The sequence below is a fragment of the Syngnathus leptorhynchus genome, chromosome 17 (assembly GCF_054491065.1).
Source record: "Syngnathus leptorhynchus isolate UIUO chromosome 17, UIUO_Slep, whole genome shotgun sequence".
NCBI lineage: Eukaryota > Metazoa > Chordata > Actinopteri > Syngnathiformes > Syngnathidae > Syngnathus > Syngnathus leptorhynchus.
This window is the reverse complement of record NC_141211.1, coordinates 4,047,544-4,066,958: the sequence shown is the minus strand read 5'-3', so window position 1 is coordinate 4,066,958 and position 19,415 is coordinate 4,047,544. Positions and strand designations below refer to the sequence as shown.

At 51.4% G+C, this 19,415-nt stretch overlaps 4 protein-coding genes across 9 annotated transcripts; all 4 read left to right on the top strand.

Annotated features, from left to right (window-relative positions):
• Positions 1–170: 170 nt before the first annotated feature.
• LOC147043199 (protein NipSnap homolog 2-like) lies at positions 171–3,242 on the top strand. Its single transcript, XM_085935069.1, has 10 exons — positions 171–336; positions 805–929; positions 1,009–1,054; positions 1,129–1,223; positions 1,755–1,825; positions 1,936–2,076; positions 2,154–2,185; positions 2,334–2,428; positions 2,502–2,585; positions 2,690–3,242. The coding sequence occupies exons 1-10, from the start codon at positions 236–238 to the stop codon at positions 2,752–2,754; spliced, it is 855 nt and encodes a 284-aa protein (XP_085791195.1). The 5' UTR covers positions 171–235; the 3' UTR covers positions 2,755–3,242.
• Positions 3,243–3,523: 281 nt separating this feature from the next.
• Positions 3,524–7,392, top strand: cct6a (chaperonin containing TCP1, subunit 6A (zeta 1)). Its single transcript, XM_085935066.1, has 13 exons — positions 3,524–3,742; positions 4,192–4,255; positions 4,468–4,602; positions 4,685–4,858; positions 5,017–5,120; positions 5,243–5,513; positions 5,733–5,815; positions 5,910–6,006; positions 6,119–6,266; positions 6,348–6,481; positions 6,576–6,678; positions 6,996–7,068; positions 7,149–7,392. The coding sequence occupies exons 1-13, from the start codon at positions 3,606–3,608 to the stop codon at positions 7,219–7,221; spliced, it is 1,596 nt and encodes a 531-aa protein (XP_085791192.1). The 5' UTR covers positions 3,524–3,605; the 3' UTR covers positions 7,222–7,392.
• Positions 7,393–7,832: 440 nt separating this feature from the next.
• Positions 7,833–12,066, top strand: LOC147043197 (clathrin interactor 1-like). 2 transcript variants are annotated; one of them, XM_085936633.1, is made up of 12 exons: positions 7,833–7,977; positions 8,397–8,501; positions 8,584–8,680; positions 8,981–9,089; positions 9,166–9,336; positions 9,409–9,577; positions 9,673–9,883; positions 9,968–10,049; positions 10,105–10,185; positions 10,289–10,554; positions 10,650–10,836; positions 10,954–12,065. In XM_085936633.1, exons 1-12 carry the CDS (start codon positions 7,937–7,939, stop codon positions 11,145–11,147), a joined length of 1,713 nt encoding a protein of 570 aa, XP_085792759.1. In that variant the 5' UTR covers positions 7,833–7,936; the 3' UTR covers positions 11,148–12,065. The 2 variants fall into 2 exon arrangements, with proteins under 2 accessions (XP_085792759.1, XP_085792757.1); XM_085936631.1 differs by having other exon boundaries at positions 9,166–9,577; positions 10,954–12,066.
• A 336-nt stretch (positions 12,067–12,402) lies between these two features.
• tcerg1b (transcription elongation regulator 1b (CA150)) lies at positions 12,403–19,381 on the top strand. 5 transcript variants are annotated; one of them, XM_085936064.1, is made up of 21 exons: positions 12,403–12,532; positions 13,186–13,447; positions 13,567–13,713; positions 13,779–14,112; positions 14,301–14,555; positions 15,199–15,258; positions 15,550–15,735; positions 15,817–15,920; positions 16,015–16,103; positions 16,172–16,332; positions 16,417–16,498; positions 16,584–16,719; positions 16,809–16,898; positions 16,965–17,083; positions 17,146–17,296; positions 17,406–17,570; positions 17,672–17,854; positions 17,933–18,112; positions 18,191–18,274; positions 18,355–18,455; positions 18,544–19,381. In XM_085936064.1, the coding sequence occupies exons 1-21, from the start codon at positions 12,486–12,488 to the stop codon at positions 18,743–18,745; spliced, it is 3,138 nt and encodes a 1,045-aa protein (XP_085792190.1). In that variant the 5' UTR covers positions 12,403–12,485; the 3' UTR covers positions 18,746–19,381. The 5 variants fall into 5 exon arrangements, with proteins under 5 accessions (XP_085792190.1, XP_085792189.1, XP_085792188.1 ...); XM_085936063.1 differs by having other exon boundaries at positions 14,298–14,555; XM_085936065.1 differs by lacking the exon at positions 12,403–12,532 and adding an exon at positions 12,608–12,776 and having other exon boundaries at positions 14,298–14,555.
• Positions 19,382–19,415: the final 34 nt, after the last annotated feature.

Genomic DNA, 19,415 nt, shown 5'->3' with positions numbered 1-19,415 from the left:
ACGCACTGCAGTTTTATGATTTATGCAACTCATGAATAATAATAATAACAATAATGCATTCACAGGTCAAATACATTTTCAATTAATCAAAGTGGATTTAAAAAAATGCCAAAGCTGACCCGATGCCCGTGTGACATGATCACGTCTAAAGCGGAGCGTGTGCAATTTTAATTGTCGACTAGATTTGGTCCAACCAGCCTTCCGTCCACCGCCGTTGGGGTAAGCCTGAAGCAAGATGGCGGCTCGAGTCCTTCACACAGCACCTAAGTGGCTAACAAACATCAAACTATCACACCAAAGTCTCGCTACGTGCGGGAAGTTTCGTGTTTCCGTCAGGTGAGTCTTCATCGACCCCAACTTGGGCGAGGCCTTCACACAAAGTCAATTTAGAGTTTAGTCAGCTGCGGCGCCGTATCAATGTCAGGCTCCGGCGACGTCCTCTGTGGCTAAGCTAAGGCTAGCCTCAGTGGCTAAAGCTAACATAACGATCGTGACGTTGTTCCTTAGCCTCCGAGATGCCGATCTCGTCTCACTTAATGGCGACTTGTGTTTCTCCATGAAATGTTTCCACTTGCTTCGAGGACGAGTAGCATCAAAGTTGGTGTGATTGGCAAAGTGTATTTAAAGTCAAAATATTGACTCAACATTCTTGTGACTGCACGGCTTGCCGCCCCCTTCAGTAGTCACGTGATAAAGCAGTTTTGCTTCATTTCTGTGACCGCTGTACTTTTTCATTTTTTTGTTTTGTTTTAACATACTTTTGTTGTTGACTGACTTTAATGATTGTGTTGTCGCGTGTTCCAGGAGCTTGTCGGGGCTGCAGGACAGTTGGTTTAAGTCTCTGTTTGTGAGAAAAGTAGACCCGCGCAAGGACGCCCACTCGCACCTGCTGGCTAAGAAAGAAGACAACAACTTGTACAAAATCCAGTGTGAGTGGCGCTTTGTGCGTAATCGTCGCCTTCCTTGGACGCTCTCCATCCAAATTGTTTTGCGTCCTCACTCTTGCAGTTCACAATGTCAAGCCCGAATGCCTGGACGACTACAACCAATTATGGTAACGCGCTTTTGTATCCTTGTCACTGTCTCGCAAGTCTGATTCCCTGTCCACTCTTCTGCGTGTGTTTTTAGTGAGGGCGTGTTGCCTTCAATTCACACCGATCCTGAATACCCCTGCGAGCTTGTCGGAACATGGAACACGTGGTACGGAGAACAGGACCAGGCAGGTCAGATGCCAACTCTTTTGTTACACACACTCTGGCTCATCTGGTTTTGGGCATGCTGTGGACATAGTTTTTGTGGTTTCGGAGATTGCAATGTCCTGTAAGGACTTGTACTGCCAGATTCAGTTGATTTTCTTCTCAGACAATGTAGAGGTTCTCATCCTCAAAAGGATATTTCATACACATGCAGGTTTTCAAGATGGGAGCCATAGTTTTGAAATTACTTTTCTGCTGAGCGCAAGCTTGAAATATGATAATTGTGCTGAATTCAAATGAACTGGCTTGATGACAAATTGAAGTTTGGCAACAAGTGAGCATTTAATCCAAAACGATGCCTCAACCTGTTTTGGGCCCCACCCAGTTGAAGCTTACTCGAAAACTAAACACAAAACAAAAGAAAACTTGCAGAAGCAAAGTGGCTTGTGAGCTTCATGTTAACACAATAAGGAACATACCATTGACATGCTAACAGTTAGCATCAATCGCAACAGATCTTTGAAGTCCAGTGGTGAATGTTGTTCGATGATGTTGCAGTGCACCTGTGGAGATATCGAGGAGGTTATCCGGCCCTCACGGAAGTCATGAGCAAACTCAGGCAGAACAAGGTAAGGGTGCCACCTGTTGACCGCTGACCCAATTACACTTGCTCCTTCACTCATCGCTTGACATTGTGGACCCTGATAATTCCTGATGTTGATGTCACGCATCACGTTAGATGTTTGCAGAGTACCGGCAGGAACGCGGGAAGATGTTGCTGTCCCGCAGGAATCAGTTGCTGCTGGAGTTCAGTTTCTGGAATGAGCCAGTCCCCCGCGACGGGCCCAACATCTACGAACTACGATCGTATCAGCTCAGGGTAATGGCTTCCCGCACGCTCGCTCGCTTCTGCCACCCATCACTTGACGCGCCGCCCTCCGTTTGTTTGCATTGCAGCCCGGCACCATGATCGAGTGGGGCAACTATTGGTGAGTCCGTCCCGCGACGACATTTCATCCCCTTTTTATTGTACGGTGGAGTCGTGATGTTCGCTGTGTCCGTCCACCATCCCGTCTGTCCGTAACAAATGATTTGTGATTCATACATTGATGGCTGCCGTTGCGCTCCCCCGTGCAGGGCACGCGCCATCGATATCCGCCAGCAGAACCAGGAAGCCGTGGGAGGATTTTTCTCCCAGATCGGAGATTTGTACCAAGTTCACCACTTGTGGGGTGAGTGCCTTGCAACGTTGCATCAGGTGTTCATTGGATTCGAGCGCCTCTTCATTTTATGATCATCTTCCAGCCTACAAAGATCTGCAATCCAGAGAAAACATTCGAAATGCAGCCTGGCAGCGAGAAGGCTGGGACGAGGTCGTCTACTACACAGGTGAGGCGACTCGCTCCCCAGATTTGCTTCTTATTTGGGCGCCATAGCTCATTGGGAGGGTGGTCAGGATTTTTTTGTGGTGATGGTTTGGTTTCTTCCTGCAGTGCCGCTTATTCAGCACATGGAATCTCGAGTCATGATTCCCTTGAAGAGTTCGCCTTTAAAGTAAGCCCTGCGACACCGTACGGAGGAGGCGACGGTGCCAGGAGGGTGTCCCGCTTGGCTTTGCTTGGAGCGTGAGCTTCTGACGTGTGAGCATCTTTAACATCATTACCACCACGGTCTTCTCCTCTGAGGAAGACTTAAGATGATTTCCCAAGAAATGATTACAGATGAACTTGATTGATTTTTTTTTTGATTTTTTTTAATTAATACACAAAAATGGAAGGATAATTAAACTGGTTTCCCAGGCGATGCGCTTAGTTTCTCCATTAAACACGTTGAAGCTTCCCAAAATGTAGAATCTGTTGAGGATTTGATCAGGTTTGTATGTCTTTTGAGCTGAGGTTATTGACTTTGTTGAGCTGCTAATGGGGTGGTGATGGGGCTGCTGCTGGCGCTTCATGGGTGGAAGAAGATGGGACTGTGCTAACTTGTATGACCATCCCTGCTTGAATGATTTAGTTGTACAGAATGAAATTAAACTTGGAATCAATTCACCTCTCGTATTATTTCACAGCACACATCATGCTTGCTTTACAACATACATGTATTTATCTGTACCGAATTGCACATTTTAATTCATTTGAACATATTACAATTGATAAAGCTGACAAAAATGTCTTTCCAATAAATCATTCCCCGCAGAATTTGAGTTATTTGCCTGGTTGTAAGAGAACCAAAGTAAACAAAAGATAACTCGAACGTCCCAGTTTCGTCGTGCTCCGTGAACGCATCAGGGGGAGCACGTGTTGGCTTTCTGGAAGCCTCTTTCTTTCTTTGGCTTCCGGTTGGCGTGTCCCGCTTAACGGCACCTCGCTCGCTTTCTTTCCTTCTCCGCCACGTTGGTTCGCCGTCGCCATGTCCGCCGTGAAAGCTCTAAACCCTAAGGCGGAGGTGGCCCGCGCCCAGGCCGCGTTAGCGGTCAATATCAGCGCGGCTCGGGGGCTACAGGACGTCCTCAGGAGCAACTTGGGACCCAAAGGCACCATGAAGATGTCGGTACCGGGCGCAAGCCACAAGCCGTTCTTTGCTCCTGCTCAATGCTAGGTTAGGCTAGGCTAAGCTAAGTTGCTAAGTAGCGCTCGTATCGGACCCCAAATGTTAATCGTGCAATCTCACCTGGAAGTAGGAACTGCATTTCCGTGTAGTTTTTATTCTCTTTGGCGTAAATGTATCGGAAGTTGGTGATTGTTTTTCTTGTAGGCCTCACATAGCCTGCGCTAAGAAATGCTAACCCTGTACCGACGCACGTTGCCTCCCTGCCCCGTCATGATCATGCTAAACATGCTAAACTTAGCATCAGCTTCATCGTCTCTTGCAAAAGATGCTACGATTTCCAAACCATCAATAATTTGGATGTTTTCATGCAATGTTTGAATTGTTTCGGCTTTTCAATAGGGGCTTTGAAAGGTTACGATAAAGTTTTCTTGTTGTGCGTGTACAGGTTGGTTTCTGGATCAGGAGACATCAAGCTGACCAAAGACGGAAACGTCCTTTTACATGAGATGGTAATTGATCACTTTGGACTCACATTTGACAGCTTTCTTTTTTTTCCCCTACCACTTTTTTTTTGGTTTAACTTGCATTAATGTTTTTGTTTGAATCCTTATTCAATTCACATCTTTGATTTAGATCATGATTTTATCATTCAGCTAATTTATATCCGTCGTCCCTTATTGACAAACCAGAAGTGTAATAAAATATTGTTTGTTTTTCTCAGCAAATTCAGCACCCGACAGCGTCTCTCATTGCCAAGGTTGCTACAGCCCAGGATGACATCACGGGAGACGGGACCACCTCCAACGTCCTCATTATCGGCGAGCTGCTCAAGCAGGCCGACCTCTACGTTTCTGAGGTACCCATTCCAACACCACGGGTGTCCGATTTTGTATGTTTACGTATTTGGGCTGACGTATCTTCACGCGCCCCTCAATCAGGGTCTTCACCCGAGGATCGTTGCCGAGGGTTTCGATGCAGCCAAGGAGAAGGCGTTGGCCGTGCTGGAGCAGGTGAAGGTGACGCGGCAGATGGACAGAGAAACCCTCATAGCTGTGGCTCGGACCTCCCTCAGGACCAAAGTCCACGCCGAGCTGGCTGACCTTCTCACCGAGGTTCTGCTCGCCAACTCTTTTTACAAGCACAAATGCTAATGCAGCGGTCCCTCACTTGTCGTTGGCGATATATCTCGTTATCCTCTGCAATAGTTTTCCTTCCACCACTTGGGTCCTCGGATGTCATCTGAGGTGTGTGAATTGTAAATGTGACACAGGCGGTGGTGGATGCCGTGCTGACCATCGCCAAGCCCAACGAGCCTATCGACTTGTACATGGTGGAGATCATGGAGATGAAACACAAGACGGACTGCGACACAAAGTGAGTGAGCTCCTTCCTTTCTTCTCAACCAGGAGGCGGGACAGCGGAAGGGCTAGCGTACCTCTCAAACCTAGGCGCCGTTTTCCAAGTTAGACTGGACTCCGTCATTTGCATGTCTACAGGCTGATCCGAGGGCTGGTTCTGGACCACGGCGCCAGACACCCTGACATGAAGAAGCGTGTGGAGAACGCCTTTGTGCTGACGTGCAACGTGTCGCTGGAGTACGAGAAGACCGAGGTCAACTCGGGCTTCTTCTACAAGAGCGCCGGAGAGCGTGAGAAGTTTGTGGAGGCCGAGAGGAAGTTCATCATCGACCGCGTGCACAAGATCATCGAGCTGAAGAAGCGCGTGTGTCCCGATGGCGATGCGGGCTTCGTCGTCATCAACCAGAAGGTAAACCCCGCCGCTAAAAGCATCATCGTTGACGGCACGGCGAACACCCGGGAAGCGCAGACCCCTGTGGCGCTTTCCGGTCACATGACTGTGCTATAGAAAATGTGACGTGTACCTCTGCATGCGGGGGGCCCCCTGTCCCCCTGACATGTATTCATCACGGCACCACAATGTCCACACCCCATCTCGTTCGGCACCTTAATGCTCTCTGCGCTTCAGGGCATCGACCCATACTCGCTGGACGCCCTCGCCAAAGAAGGCATCGTCGCCCTGCGCAGAGCCAAGAGGAGGAACATGGAAAGGTCAAAGTTCAATAGAGTCCACACAGTCTTGTGTACGAGTGTCCACCAAAAAGATGTCGTGTGCTGACACGTTGATGTTTTTGTGGAACGGCAGGCTGACGCTGGCGTGCGGCGGCATCGCCATGAACTCTGTGGACGACCTGACACCCGAATGTTTGGGCCGCGCCGGGCTGGTGTACGAGCACACGCTGGTGAGTGACGTCGACGGGAACCCGCAATGTCTAAGAGTCCGTACGTAGACTCGCAAAGACTCGCGGACAAGAGCAGCCGACGGTCCCCCTAACGGCCATTTGGTGTTTGCAGGGTGAGGAGAAGTTCACCTTTGTGGAGAAGTGCGGCAACCCTCGCTCGGTCACGCTGTTGGTCAAAGGGCCCAACAAGCACACCCTCACGCAAATCAAAGACGCCGTCAGGGACGGCCTGCGCGCTGTCAAGAACGCCTTGGAGGACGGTGAGAGCGCTGTTTAGCCCATGAAGCCAGATGTGAAAGATGTGATGGTGAAAGGAACTTTGATTTGCTGGTTGCTGTCAGGTTGCGTGGTGGCAGGCGCGGGTGCGTTGGAGGTGGCCCTGGCGGACGCGCTGATCAAGCACAAGGCCTCCGTCAAGGGACGAGCTCAACTGGGCGTGCAGGCCTTCGCCGACGCCCTCCTCATCATTCCCAAGGTCCACGTCACCACCGCCGCATCGTCACTTTTCTTTGGCTCGTCCTCATGTGTTCCCGAAATAACCCGATGCCCCCTCCCCCCAACCCCGACAGGTTCTGGCCCAGAACTCTGGGTACGACCCTCAGGAAACTCTCCTGAAGTTGCAGACTGAGTACAAGCAGTCCGGACAGCTGGTGGGCGTCGACCTCAGCACAGGTGACAATGCCACACTCCTACAAAGGAAACAAGAAAAAAAATGGGCCAATTGTGGACATCTCTGCGGTGCTTGATAAAATGCCACGAGGAACAAAAATCGGCAGCAGTTGTACGAAAAAAAAATTCCACATACACCAGAACACATCCTCATGTGTAAGGTGAGTCAGTGGGCTTTTGTTGTTACCATGACAACCAGTAGGCGATATCTTTGGCCGTCATCTCACGTTGGCAGTGTTTGCAAAAACAGCCCAGAGGCCGAGACGCGGAAAGCTTTTGTGTGTCCACAATGTGAAAAGCGAGCGTGTGTGTTTTTTCAGGGGAGCCAATGGTGGCGGGCGAGGCGGGTGTATGGGACAACTACAGTGTCAAGAAGCAACTTCTTCACTCTTGGTGAGCAAAACGCCCACGTCCGTGACATCGTCCACATCTTGGTTCTTGCTCTTAACTGTTTTTCCCATTTGTGTATGTAGCACGGTGATAGCCAGCAACATCCTGCTGGTGGATGAGATCATGCGCGCCGGAATGTCTTCCCTCAAAGGTTAAAGGTCAAGTGTTCTCCAGCTCAACAAGCACTCAACGTTCACCAAACTTTTTTTTTTCTTCTTCAACTATGACCTTTGGATTAGTTTATTTATCATGTTTCGTTTCAATGGCAACTTCAAAAAAGCACTGATTACAGCTTCTACGTCTGCACATTAAACTTGTTGAGCATCATTGACTGATTTCATTTTGATTCTTGGACTTTATTTCAACGTGCACAAAAGATAACCGGACAGCATTTGGGCTGCATACTCAAGAGGAAAGCACCACAAATTGAATCAAAATATGAATGGAAATTTCTCTAAAAAGTAGTTTGAAGACAATAAAAGTTCAAATTCAATTATCCATTAAAAAATTCATCAAATCAATAGCAAAGAAACTTTCAAACTGTTCATTTCCACCATTAACTTCTGAGTGTCACCTACTATGAACTAAATAGGCCGGAGGCAAGGAATGGAACAAAGTAGGTTTCAGGTGAGGATGCAAAAAAAGCATCTTTGAGGAAAGGATGTAAAATTAAAAAGACTTTTGGGGATGCCGAAGTTACCATGACAACCAGCGGTCGAGCTCTTTGGGCGTGCCGATGTGATTAATGACGTCACGGCGACGTACAGAAAAGCTCGTGAGGCGGCGTTGTTCGTGCACGGCCGTGCTGGCAGTGAGCGTAAGTGGGACGCTCGTGTTTGTGTGTGCGTGGGTGGGCGCCCACGCGCAGAAGATGCTGAACATGTGGAAGGTTCGAGAGCTCGTAGACAAAGCGTAAGTAGCGGGCCGCCAACAAGCCAGGTGCAACTAAGCTATGCTAAAGCCGGTTAGCGGCTGTGACGTCACGGCCGCCCAGAGACTCAGCTGTTAGCCGCCGTACGTTGGCCAGCTAGCTAGCTACCTGTCATCCTAAATGTAGCCCACTTGTCAATAATGAAACCTTTTACTTCGACTATTACTACTTTTAATCGGGAATGAGCTCAGCTCGTTTGAAACGATTGTAAATGAGATTCGGGTTGAGGCTGGCGGCAGGCAACCATACAGTAGCTTGACCGCGGCCGCTATCTGCTGCAGGAGCATCACGCCCTTTTCTGGGCCGCACGCTTAGGTCTCCTCCAAACGTGGAGCAATATCTAGCCAGAAAAACCCCCAATAACAAACAAAAATGTGTATGTGTTTGTGCACATCACTAGTACTAACGTGGTGATGAACTATTCCGACATCGAGTCCAAAGTGAGAGAGGCCACCAATGATGACCCCTGGGGGCCGTCTGGCCAGCTAATGGGAGAAATCGCCAAGTATGTACAACACATGCACATACTTACTTAGACACATGCACACGTTTATTTAGCACGTTGGTGTACGCTTGCATGTGAGCAGGTCCACCTTCATGTACGAGCAGTTCCCCGAGGTGATGAACATGCTGTGGACCAGGATGCTGAAAGACAACAAGAAGAACTGGAGACGCGTGTACAAGGTGAGCGCTGTGCGAACAGGACCGTTTAGTTTGTGAGAAAAGTTGCCTGGATTAACAGCTGACACCGCACATCTAGCGCCAAACTCTATTTAAAGTTTAAATAGCAATTCATGCGCCTCCTATTCTAAATTTCAAAGGGAGAAATTCTGCGGCGGCAGAATTCCGAGAAATTGCACAACCTGTATTTCCCATTCCAAGTCCAAAGTGTTCAGTCAGTATCATGCTCACATGGTTGCATAGTTGTGGCGCCATTTCTACCCAATTTGCACAGTCTGGTGAAGTTGTGGCGTGACGTGGCAGGCGCTGCTGCTGCTGGCCTACCTGATCAGGAACGGATCGGAACGAGTGGTGACCAGCGCGCGAGAGCACATCTACGACCTGAGATCTCTGGAGAACTACCGCTTCACGGGTCAGTGCCCGGACGGCCCTTCTGCCTCCACCATTGTTGTCTTTCCTCTTTTAAAATGCGTGCCTGGCTTGGACAGATGAGAACGGCAAAGACCAGGGCATCAACGTGCGTCAGAAGGTAAAGGAGACGGTGGAATTTGTCCAAGATGACGAACGGCTCCGAGAGGAGCGCAAGAAAGCTAAGCAAAACAAGGACAAATACATTGGGGTCTCCTCGGACAGCGTGGGAGGGGGAAGCACCAAGAACTGTGAGTGGTCCCGTACCCTCAGCCCGCATCCGTCGCGAACCGCAACGGATCTCCTTCTGTGTTTGTGTGCAGCCTGTGAGCTGGAGCGGAGCAAATGGGAAGAGGACTGGGACAAGAGCCGGGCGGCGTTCCCCTTCAGCGAGAAGCTAGGTGAGATCGGCGAGAAGATCGGCAGCACCATCGACGATACCATCAGCAAGTTCCGCAAGAAGGAGCGAGACGACTCCCCGGACAGGAACAGGTAGCAGCTTAATCGATATCGGGAACTGAAAAAAATAAAATAAATAAAAATCGAGGCTTCATCCGTACATGTTGCTCTTCCTGCCGTCACGGTAGCGACAACGAGGGGGAGAGGACATCCAGAAACGGTCGTCTGGAAGCTCGCGAGTTCAAAGACGAGGAGGATAGCGTCCCCGCCAAGAGCGTCCACGTAACTCAGGCGACCACCGCTGCTACACGCAAACGCAGCGGGACCCCCGCCAACAAGACTTTGGACCTCGGCGCCGCCGCCCACTACACCGGAGACAAGAGTCCCGATGACGATCAGGTCACTTCAATATTATTTTGGAGATCTGGACATGCTTCAAGTAGATTCAAGGAATGAAAAGTCCACTCTATACTGTCTCACTAGGCATCCGGGAGGCGGCCCTGTGGTGGGGGGCTGGCTGATCTGCTGCTTGTCGACTCTTCGACCCATCAGAGCTCTGCTGCAGGTATGGCTTAGTGTGTGTCTGCGTGTGTGTGTCACTGACTGTGTGTGTCGTTCAGGGGGCTTCTCCAGCGACCTCATCTGCGACTTCGCTGACTTCTCGTCGCCGGTGGCGTCAGTCAGCCTGCCCTCCTCCACCGGTAATTTAGTTTTTATAAAAGTTTTTTTCTTAATCCAAGGCACCACCTGCTGGCAGAATTGTATGTGTAATACGTGACAGCATATTGTCTGTCATGTGACCAGTCGCGCCACCGGCCAACGGGACCGCAGAATTCGGAGACTGGAGCGCCTTTGCCGACCTCCCAACGACGACGTCATCAAGCTCCGCCTCTCAGCCGATCGTCGACTTGTTTGGCGCCCCCCCGCCTTCGAACCCCGCCTCTGTCCCGCCTTCCGCCGAGCTATTTGACTTGATGGGCGGGGTCAGCCAACCGACGGCACTGAGCTCATCTCAGAGTTTGACCTTCCCGACCGTCGCGTCAAACGTCCCAGCGTCTCGCTCCCAGCAGGTCTGAAGGACTCTTCCATCTTGTGCTTTCACACGTTGCTTTCCCCTCTTGATTACGTATGAATTTATTTTTTTTATTTGGGTATGTGATGTCAGAGTCTGGGAACTCTGATGTCTCAGCAGCCCGCCGGATTCAAGCAGATGGTCGGAGGGCAGGGTTCTTTAGGCTCCACCTGGTCCGACCCGTCTGTCGACATCGGCCTGGACTTCCTGTCAGCTGGCCTCAATCCCGTAAAGTCGCAGACCACCCTCACCAACAACATGCGGCAGCTGCAGCAACAAGGTAGCTTGGCCTGACTCTTCACTATTTGCTTTCTTTGCAATTTGTGGGTGCAGTTCACCTGGCGGCCACTGGGGTCAAAGTGTTTGGGAGTTTTGGGACATTGGGCTTTTTTTGCAGGCGTGCCTCCCATCCACGCGCTGGCCAGCAACTTGGGAGGCCTGGACCTCAAGCGAGGCTCAGCGCCACTCATTGGACCTCCGGCCAATCCCAGCATGCCACCTTCGACGACAATGGGCATGGCCGCTCCCGTCAGGATGGGAGCCCGGGGGCTCGGCACGGGGCGGCAAAGCCAGATGCCTTTTCTAACTTGAGCAAATTTGCAAATTGGAGGTGTGCGCCTGTTGAGGTGAGCCGAGCGGTGGGACGGGCGTGTGAGATAATGGGATGTGCTCACCAGCGTGGAAGTGCCGCGGCCGCAAGCCCCCCCCCTCCATCCGTGTAGCCCTTTGCCATGGATGCCACTCTCAACAAGTTTGCTATATTGGTCTTCGGGGTGACCTTTCAGGATGAACCTAAAATGCACTTTAACCTTTCCAGTCAACTCAATGGACCATTTTGCGCGTCCAAGTGTCCATCGCTTCAGGACTTTTTATGCAGCAATCCATCTCAAGATAAGAAAATACAAAACTCTACGTGAGGGAGCTTGGTGAAGCACATTTGGATCCTCGCTAGCTGGTAGTGTTGTCGGTCATCCCACCCCCAAGCCGGTGAGCGCAAACTTTTTGTGAGTGGCCCCAAACCTCCTCAGGCCCAACGTCCCTCTGACAACTACGCCATCTTCAACTTGAATTTGGCCTTCTAAATACATTTCCCTGACTTGAGTCTCTTCCGCCGCCTTCTCCTTCCAACCGGCCGGCACAAGTTGCAAGAGACAACGTGGTAGGGCCCGAGGTCTTCACTTTGGAGCCACCGTCTTCGAGCCATGGACTTGCACAAATACGAGGGACAAACTCAACATTGGTGGGGGTGGGTGGGGCTCTTTTGTTTGATGTGCGGGCACACAGCTAAGCAGAGACTTTTGCGTGCATCAAATGACCAAATCTTTATTTTGTTACTCTCAGAATGACAATTCCGTAGATGTATGTTTAATGTTTGCGTTACTTGTCTTCATAAAGGACATTGTTGATGTTTGTGTTCCTTTTTCAGTACAAGTCAGTTTCTTGCAATCGTGTATGTGCTTTCTTCGACATTCAATTAAATTGCAGCAACCTCAGTGAATCATCCTGATATTTTATTACTTGAACGGGAGTAGCAAGTAACCAAGTAGTTTACGAATGCATCTATATGTACTTTCAATTTTTCAGGTATCGCTTCTCGACTTTTAATCTTTGTGTATTTTTGCCCACTGCGGTAAATAATTACACATGGTATGATTATTATTATTTTAATTAATTAATTTATTTATTTATTTATTTATTTTTATTCCACGAACACTCGCAAACACAACTCAAGAAGACATGCGAATGAAGACAAATGGACCAATGGCTGCGAGGCCTGCATTGTGACCGAACAAAGACGTGGTGCTCCATTGGAGGCAATGCGACAAATCAACGTGGAGTTGAGTTGATTGACAGCGCGCTACGTCGAATAGAAAGCCAGGAAAGTACGTGGGGGCGTTCCCAGGAAGAAGCTGCTTGCATTTTCCTGTAATGGCGGAGCAGGCGGAGAGCGAAGCGATCGGATTCAGCGACAGTAGGTCAGAAATTAACCGACTTGAGTTTTCAGAACCTTCACGCCGCTGCATGATGTTGTGCGCGTGTTGCTGCTTTAAAATGATATCACTGAGCGGTTCTATTGTTGCACGAATGACGCTGTTTGTGGATGTAGCTTTGGAAGCTAATGTTCATTTAGCTAAATAGCTGGCGGCTAGTTGTGGTTAGCTTAAACGCTACGTTAGCACATCCAGAGCATCTCCACAGAAACTTGTCTCTTCAATCGCGGTGCGTTAGTCTGTAATGTTGAGCTTTTACGCTCACTCGTGTGTGGCATGTACAATTGTTTGTTTTCCCAAGTTACCCTGCTAGCTATCTCTGGCTAGCCGAGGCAGCTGCGATTGGCTGCACTCAAATGGAACGCGTGCGGCGTTTTGAAGGCGCCCGCCCCCGAAAAGCTTGCTTACGCTCAGATCCTTATACGTTTCAAATTGGAGTATTGTGCTCAACAACGCTCAGCTATAACAAAACTGTAGAGACAGAACAAGACCATAAAAATCCATACACACACACAGAAACTTCATCAGCATTTTCCTTTGTTTTCTTTGAATAAAACATGCATTGGCTTTGTTTCTCTGGCTTCTTGGTCTCCATGATGGCCGTTTGATATTTACACTTGAGTGTGCATGTGCTGCAGGATGGCCCAGCAGGCCGTGCGGTTCCACGGACCCGTCCCGGCACCGATAACCTCACCTGCCCCCGCCGCACCAGGTCCCGGGCAAACTCCTGTGCTACGCGGCCCGCCACCCCTCCTCCGGCCGCCACCGCCCCCCTTTGGAATGATGAGGGGACCGCCACCGGCTCGACCCCCTTACCCACGGCCACCCTTTGACCCCAGTATGCCCCCAATCCCGCCACCAGCAGGCATGCCGCCCCCTATAGGACCGCCCCACCTGCAGGTGACTTATGTTTAGCACTGGCTGCCGCCAACCACTAGCTAACCACAATTATGTAGTATTTAAAGGTATTAAATGAATGGATAAAATCATTGTTGAAGTTTGTGGCATCTTTCCTGCAGAGACCCCCGTTCCTTCCCCCTCCCATGGGCAACCTTCCACCCCCTCCGGGGATGCTCTTTCCTCCCGGGATGCCCCCGGCCCCTACTTCTGCAAGCCCCGCGCCCACTGAGGAGATCTGGGTGGAGAACAAAACGCCCGAGGGAAAGGTAAACAAATCTGCCCTTGCGTTGTGCCTTGCTGCTTGGCTTCACCACTTTACACCCCACCCCAGGCTTATTACTACAACGCTCGCACCAGAGAGTCGGCGTGGACTAAACCGGAGGGTGTGAAAATCCTCCAGCAGGCAGAACTCAACCCTCTTCTGGTGGCGGGGACTGGCACCGCCGCGGCGGGGGCCCCTGGGACCTCGGGCACGGGGACCGCCAGCGTGGGTGCTACTGGCGCTGGGACCTCCAGCCCCGGCGGCACTGTGGTCATTAGCGCCATCAGCACCACGGCCAGTGCGGCCCCCTCACCCATTAGTGCCGCCTCCAGCACCCCCTCTCGCACACTCAGTTCCAGTCCGGACCCGACCTTCAACTTGGCCCCCTCCGTCACCATAGCAGGTTGCAACACACAGGTCACACGACATCAGGGGTGTCCAAACGTGGTCGTCCAAGGGCATCTTTTAGGAAACTCCCGAGATGCAAGTCAGCCAGTCACGATTACTGGAGGTCTGCGTCCTGTGGGCGGCAGTTTGGACACCCCCGTCCCGCATACATGCTCACACACGTGCCTGCGTTCCTTCTAGCAGCCGGTGCCACAGCGGAGCTTATCCCCGCCTCCGTGGCCAGCTCATCGGCGGTCGCCGCTCCAATCATCGCGGTGACAGTGTCCACGACGCTGGCCCCGTCTCCCGTCACGGCCGTACAAACAGTCCCGATGCTGCCCGCCGCACTGCCGCACAGCGTGGCACAGCCCGCCGTTACCGCTGCCATCCCCGCCTTCCCGCCCGTCATGGTGCCGCCCTTCCGCGTGCCTTTGCCGGGCATGCACATCCCACTGCCAGGTGAGAGTAACATTGCTAACACCGGCCGCACATTTCCACGTATTCTTCACATCGATTTTTGAGGGCCTGATGCTGATTGAGATGCTTGGCTTCAAAATGTAGTAAATTTGTGTCTAAAATTAGGGAAAAAAGTAATCAAGTAATGAATTCAGCTTTGGCTTGAAGCCATCAACTGATGCATATAGAAGCATTGTGTGCATGATCCTCACCAATTTCTTGAATTCACAATCAAAACCAGAGATGCATGTCAAAACCAAATGATTGACAGAAAGAGAGACCTTGTTTGCAAGACGCCAATTTTGTCCACGAGTGCTTGGCGACAGAGGCCGTGCTTGTTTTCCTCCTGTCCTCTTCTCGTTTCTTTCCTCCACGTGCTATCTGGTGTGAGGGCGCTCGCTTCCATCCATTCAGCAGGTTTTCTTCTTGTCAAATTGGCAAAATTATAGTGTTTTTGTTTGTTTTCTATCTATAAAATATTACCATGACAGAATTATTTTCCAGATCCCCCACCCTGCCAATGTGGCCCTTGAGTAGCAGAGTTGACCCACCCCTGATGCTCCCACACACTCCCAAAGACAAACAGTGTTTGTTGCTGGTGGCTACCACCAACCAGATGCTTGCTTGTGCATTGTTGTTGTTGCAGGTGTAGCAATGATGCAGATAGTTGGCGCTCCCTGCGTAAAGGCGAGCCCCGGCGCCAACGGTAAACGCAGCCGCCCGCTTCAATAGCATGCTAGTCTGTCGCCTCCACTCTGCACTCCTCTTTTGCTTTGCCACACGAACGACACAGTCACACCACATGGACGGCACATTTTGTGATTTCGCTCATAACCACACATGCAAAATTGAAGTGTGTGTTTTTGGTTGTGAACATGTGGCGAGTGTAATGTCCTCATATGATTGTGAAGTGTGGTTGAATCATCATTCTATACATGTCGGGTTTGGTCATGTGACATCGGTGGGTCCAATAACCTTGACGCCCCCTCGCTCTTAGGAATGCTGCCAGGCATGGGGCCGCCCCTGGTGTCCATGATGCACCCACAGCTGGCCTTGTCGGCAGCGCCAGCGTTGCAGCTGCCCGAATGGTCTGAGTACAAGACGGTGGACGGCAAGACGTACTACTACAACAACCGCACCATGGAGTCCACCTGGGAGAGGCCGCAGGGCCTACTAGACAGAGGTGAGAACCTCGTGCCGCCAAGCGCTGTAAAACTCAACTTAGGTGTCCTACTGCTCACTTCAATGTTACACGTTTGTGCAGAAAAAGAATTGGAGAAGGTCAAGGAGCGTATGGCGCAGGAGGAAGCCGAGGCCATGGAGATGGAAGAGGAGGAGGCTAAAATGCTCATCAATAATGACAAGCAGGTAGTGCAAATTTTCCCCCCCTCACTCAAAGAATAAGTCAATGACAATGCCGAAAGTCCGTTTATCAAATCAATGTTTTTTGTGTGTGCCAAAGGAACGCAAAGAAGAAGAAATGAGCGAGGAAGAGAAAGCAGCCCAAAAAGCTCGTCCGGTGGCCACCAACCCCATTCCGGGAACGCCGTGGTGCGTGTCCACGCCAGCTAACGATGACTGACGAGGGCCGGCGTCGGTGCTAATGTGTTTTCCGTCAGGTGCGTGGTGTGGACGGGGGACGAGCGCGTCTTTTTCTACAACCCCACCACTCGGCTGTCCATGTGGGACCGCCCTGACGAGCTGCTGGGACGCACCGACGTTGACAAACACATCCAGGAGCCTCCGCACAAGAGGGGCTTGGATGACGCCAGGAGGACAGGTCCCGCTGACTCTCGCTGGCTTTCGTGTGGCTCCTTTGTGTGTGTTTGTAACTATGTGTGTGTGTGTGTGTGTGTGTGTGTAGTTTTCAGCAAAGAGGAGCCGGAGCTGGGCCCGGCCGCAGATGACCTCCACGACGGCGAATCCTCCAAAGCCAAGAAGAGAAAGTCAGTCAATCACCTTTACGTGCCTTGGTGACAGTCGGCTGGGTTGGTCTGACACGGCCGCGTACGACATTTTTCTGGCTATCAGGAAGGAGGACGCCAACGAGGCTGACTCCGAGAAGGAGGCGGTGATGGAGGCGGAGCTTCGGGCAGCCCGCGAGAGGGCCGTGGTGCCCCTGGAGTCCAGGATGACACAGTTCAAAGACATGCTGTTGGAGAGAGGGGTATGTATTGGTGTACTTTGACATTTCTAGGCTTTGAGTCTTGCTCGGTTATCCAGAGAAATGAAAACGTGTGCGTTTGTTCCCACAAGGTGTCGGCTTTCTCCACATGGGACAAAGAGCTTCACAAGATTGTCTTTGACCCTCGCTATCTCTTACTCAACCCCAAAGAACGCAAGCAGGTGATGGCCGTCTCCTCCTTGCCCTTTTGCCTCCCGCCCGGTTCCACCTTGTGGCTGCGCTTACAGGTCTTCGACCAGTACGTCAAGACCAGAGCGGAGGAGGAGCGGAAAGAGAAGAAGAACAAGCTGATGCAGGCCAAAGACGACTTCAGGAGAATGATGGACGAGGCCAAGCTAACGGCCAGGTGAGATTGCCCCGCTGGCGTCACCCGAGAGGCCTCTTCTAACGTTCGTGTGCTCCTGGCAGGACCACCTTCAGCGAGTTTGCCAGCAAACACGGGCGTGATCCTCGCTTCAAGAGCATCGACAAGATGAAGGACAGAGAAGCCATCTTTGTCGAGCACATGACAGCCCTAAAGAAGCGAGACAAGGACGACTCCAAGTCCAGAGGGGATAAGGTAAGGAGAGACCCCCCCCTCACACACACACACACACACACACACACACACACACACACACACACACACACACACACCTGACTCACAAGCACTTGTGCGCCGACGGCAGGTGAGGCAGGACTTCTTTGAGATGCTGAGTGACCAGCACGTGGAAGGAGGACAGCGCTGGAGCAAAGTCAAAGAGAAGATGGAGACGGATCCTCGCTACAAGGCGGTGGAAAGCTCCGCCCTCAGGGAGGACTTCTTCAAGCAGTACCTGGACAAGCAAGCCAAGGTCACTCACAACATTGTTTGCTTCAACAGCAAATACCGATGATCCCGCACACGCTATTTTCTCTACTCCATGGGATCGCTAACGTATTTGTGGTCGCGCAGAGCCTGGACTTGGAGAAAGAGCGCGAGCTGGAGCGGCAGGCTCGTATCGAGGCCAGCATGCGGGAACGCGAGCGCGAGGTTCAGAAGGCCCGATCGGAACAGACCAAAGAGATCGATCGCGAGAGGGAGCAGCACAAGAGGGAGGAAGCCATCCAGCACTTCAAAGCGCTCATGTCCGACATGGTGAGGCGCTCACGCACGCGAGCGCAACTGTAACGAGACACGCCCTGCCTCACCCCATCCATACGCCGCCGCTCGCAGGTGCGCTCGTCCGACGCCACGTGGTCTGACACGCGGCGGAACCTTCGCAAAGACCACCGCTGGGAGTCGGCGTCGCTTCTGGAGCGCGAGGAGAAGGAGAAGCTCTTCAATGACCATGTGGAGGCGCTGGCCAAGAAGAAGAAGGAGCACTTTAGGCAGCTGCTGGATGAGACCACCGTGGTGAGTCAGCACTCGCCGCAACGTGCCGTATTTAAAGTCTGTCTTCACTTGCAGCTATACGTGCCTTTTATTTTGCAGATCACACTGACCACCACCTGGAAGGAGGTCAAGAAGGTCATCAAGGAGGACCCTCGATGTATTAAGTTCTCTTCTAGTGACAGAGTAAGGCACAGCTTTTTTTTCTTCCCCCCACTTTATTTTTATTACCAACACACAACCAACATTTACGTTGTTGCTTTTAGAAGCGCCAGCGTGAGTTTGAAGACTATATCAAAGACAAGTACATCACGGCCAAAGCTGACTTCAGAACTCTCTTGAAGGAGACCAAGTTCATCACATACAGGTCTGTGCCTTCCCTTTGTTCCCGCCTGCTGAGGAACTGCCTCGTCTGTGCGTCGGTGACCCCGTTTCCCATGTGCCGCGCACGGCAGGTCAAGGAAACTGATCCAGGAATCGGAGCAGCACCTGAAGGATGTCGAGAAAATCCTGCAGAACGACAAACGCTACTTGGTGCTGGAGTGCGTCCCCGAGGAGCGTCGCAAGCTCATTATGTTCTACATCGAGGACCTTGACCGCCGCGGCCCACCCCCGCCCCCTACTGCCTCAGAGCCCACGCGCCGCTCCACTAAGTGACCTCCGGCTCCCACCCTCACCCCCACCTGCTGTCGGCACCGCTGCACGGGTTGCAAAAGGCTGCGATTCCACGGGCCCTCGGGGGAAATAGACTGTTCCAAACGGCAAACTTACCGTGGGAATTGATGCCTAAGTACATTGAAACTTTTTAGTTTTGTCCAGAGCAGATATCCAAGCCGAATAGCTAGTTCTCCTTGCCCACAGACGCGGGCATCTTAGCAAATGGAAAGCTCCCAACAAGTAAAAAAATAAAAATAAAATCCACCAAGCAAGCGACGGCACCAAACTGTAAAAAGTGCAACTGTCAAGCACAACTGTTCTGCTTTATTTCCATCAATTCCCATGGAAAGTTTACCACTTCCCCCAATTTTGCAAGCCTCTTGGAAGCTTGTCCATGTAGGGATGGAGCCCCCCCCCCCCCTCGCCTTTGACCTTTCACTTCGGTCTTGAGGGATGACGAGATGATGAAGATGCTGCAATCGACTCTGCGGCCGCTTGTGTATGATAGCTTATGTAAATCAAACTTAAGTGTGTGTGTCGGAGGTGAGACGAGCCTTACAGCGCCACCACCGTCCGGAATGTTCGCAAACTTTGTCTCCACGTTCTAATAAACGCAACTTCTCGGTTTTTTTTCAACCTCCAAAAACGCTTCTTCGAGCAAACACAAAAC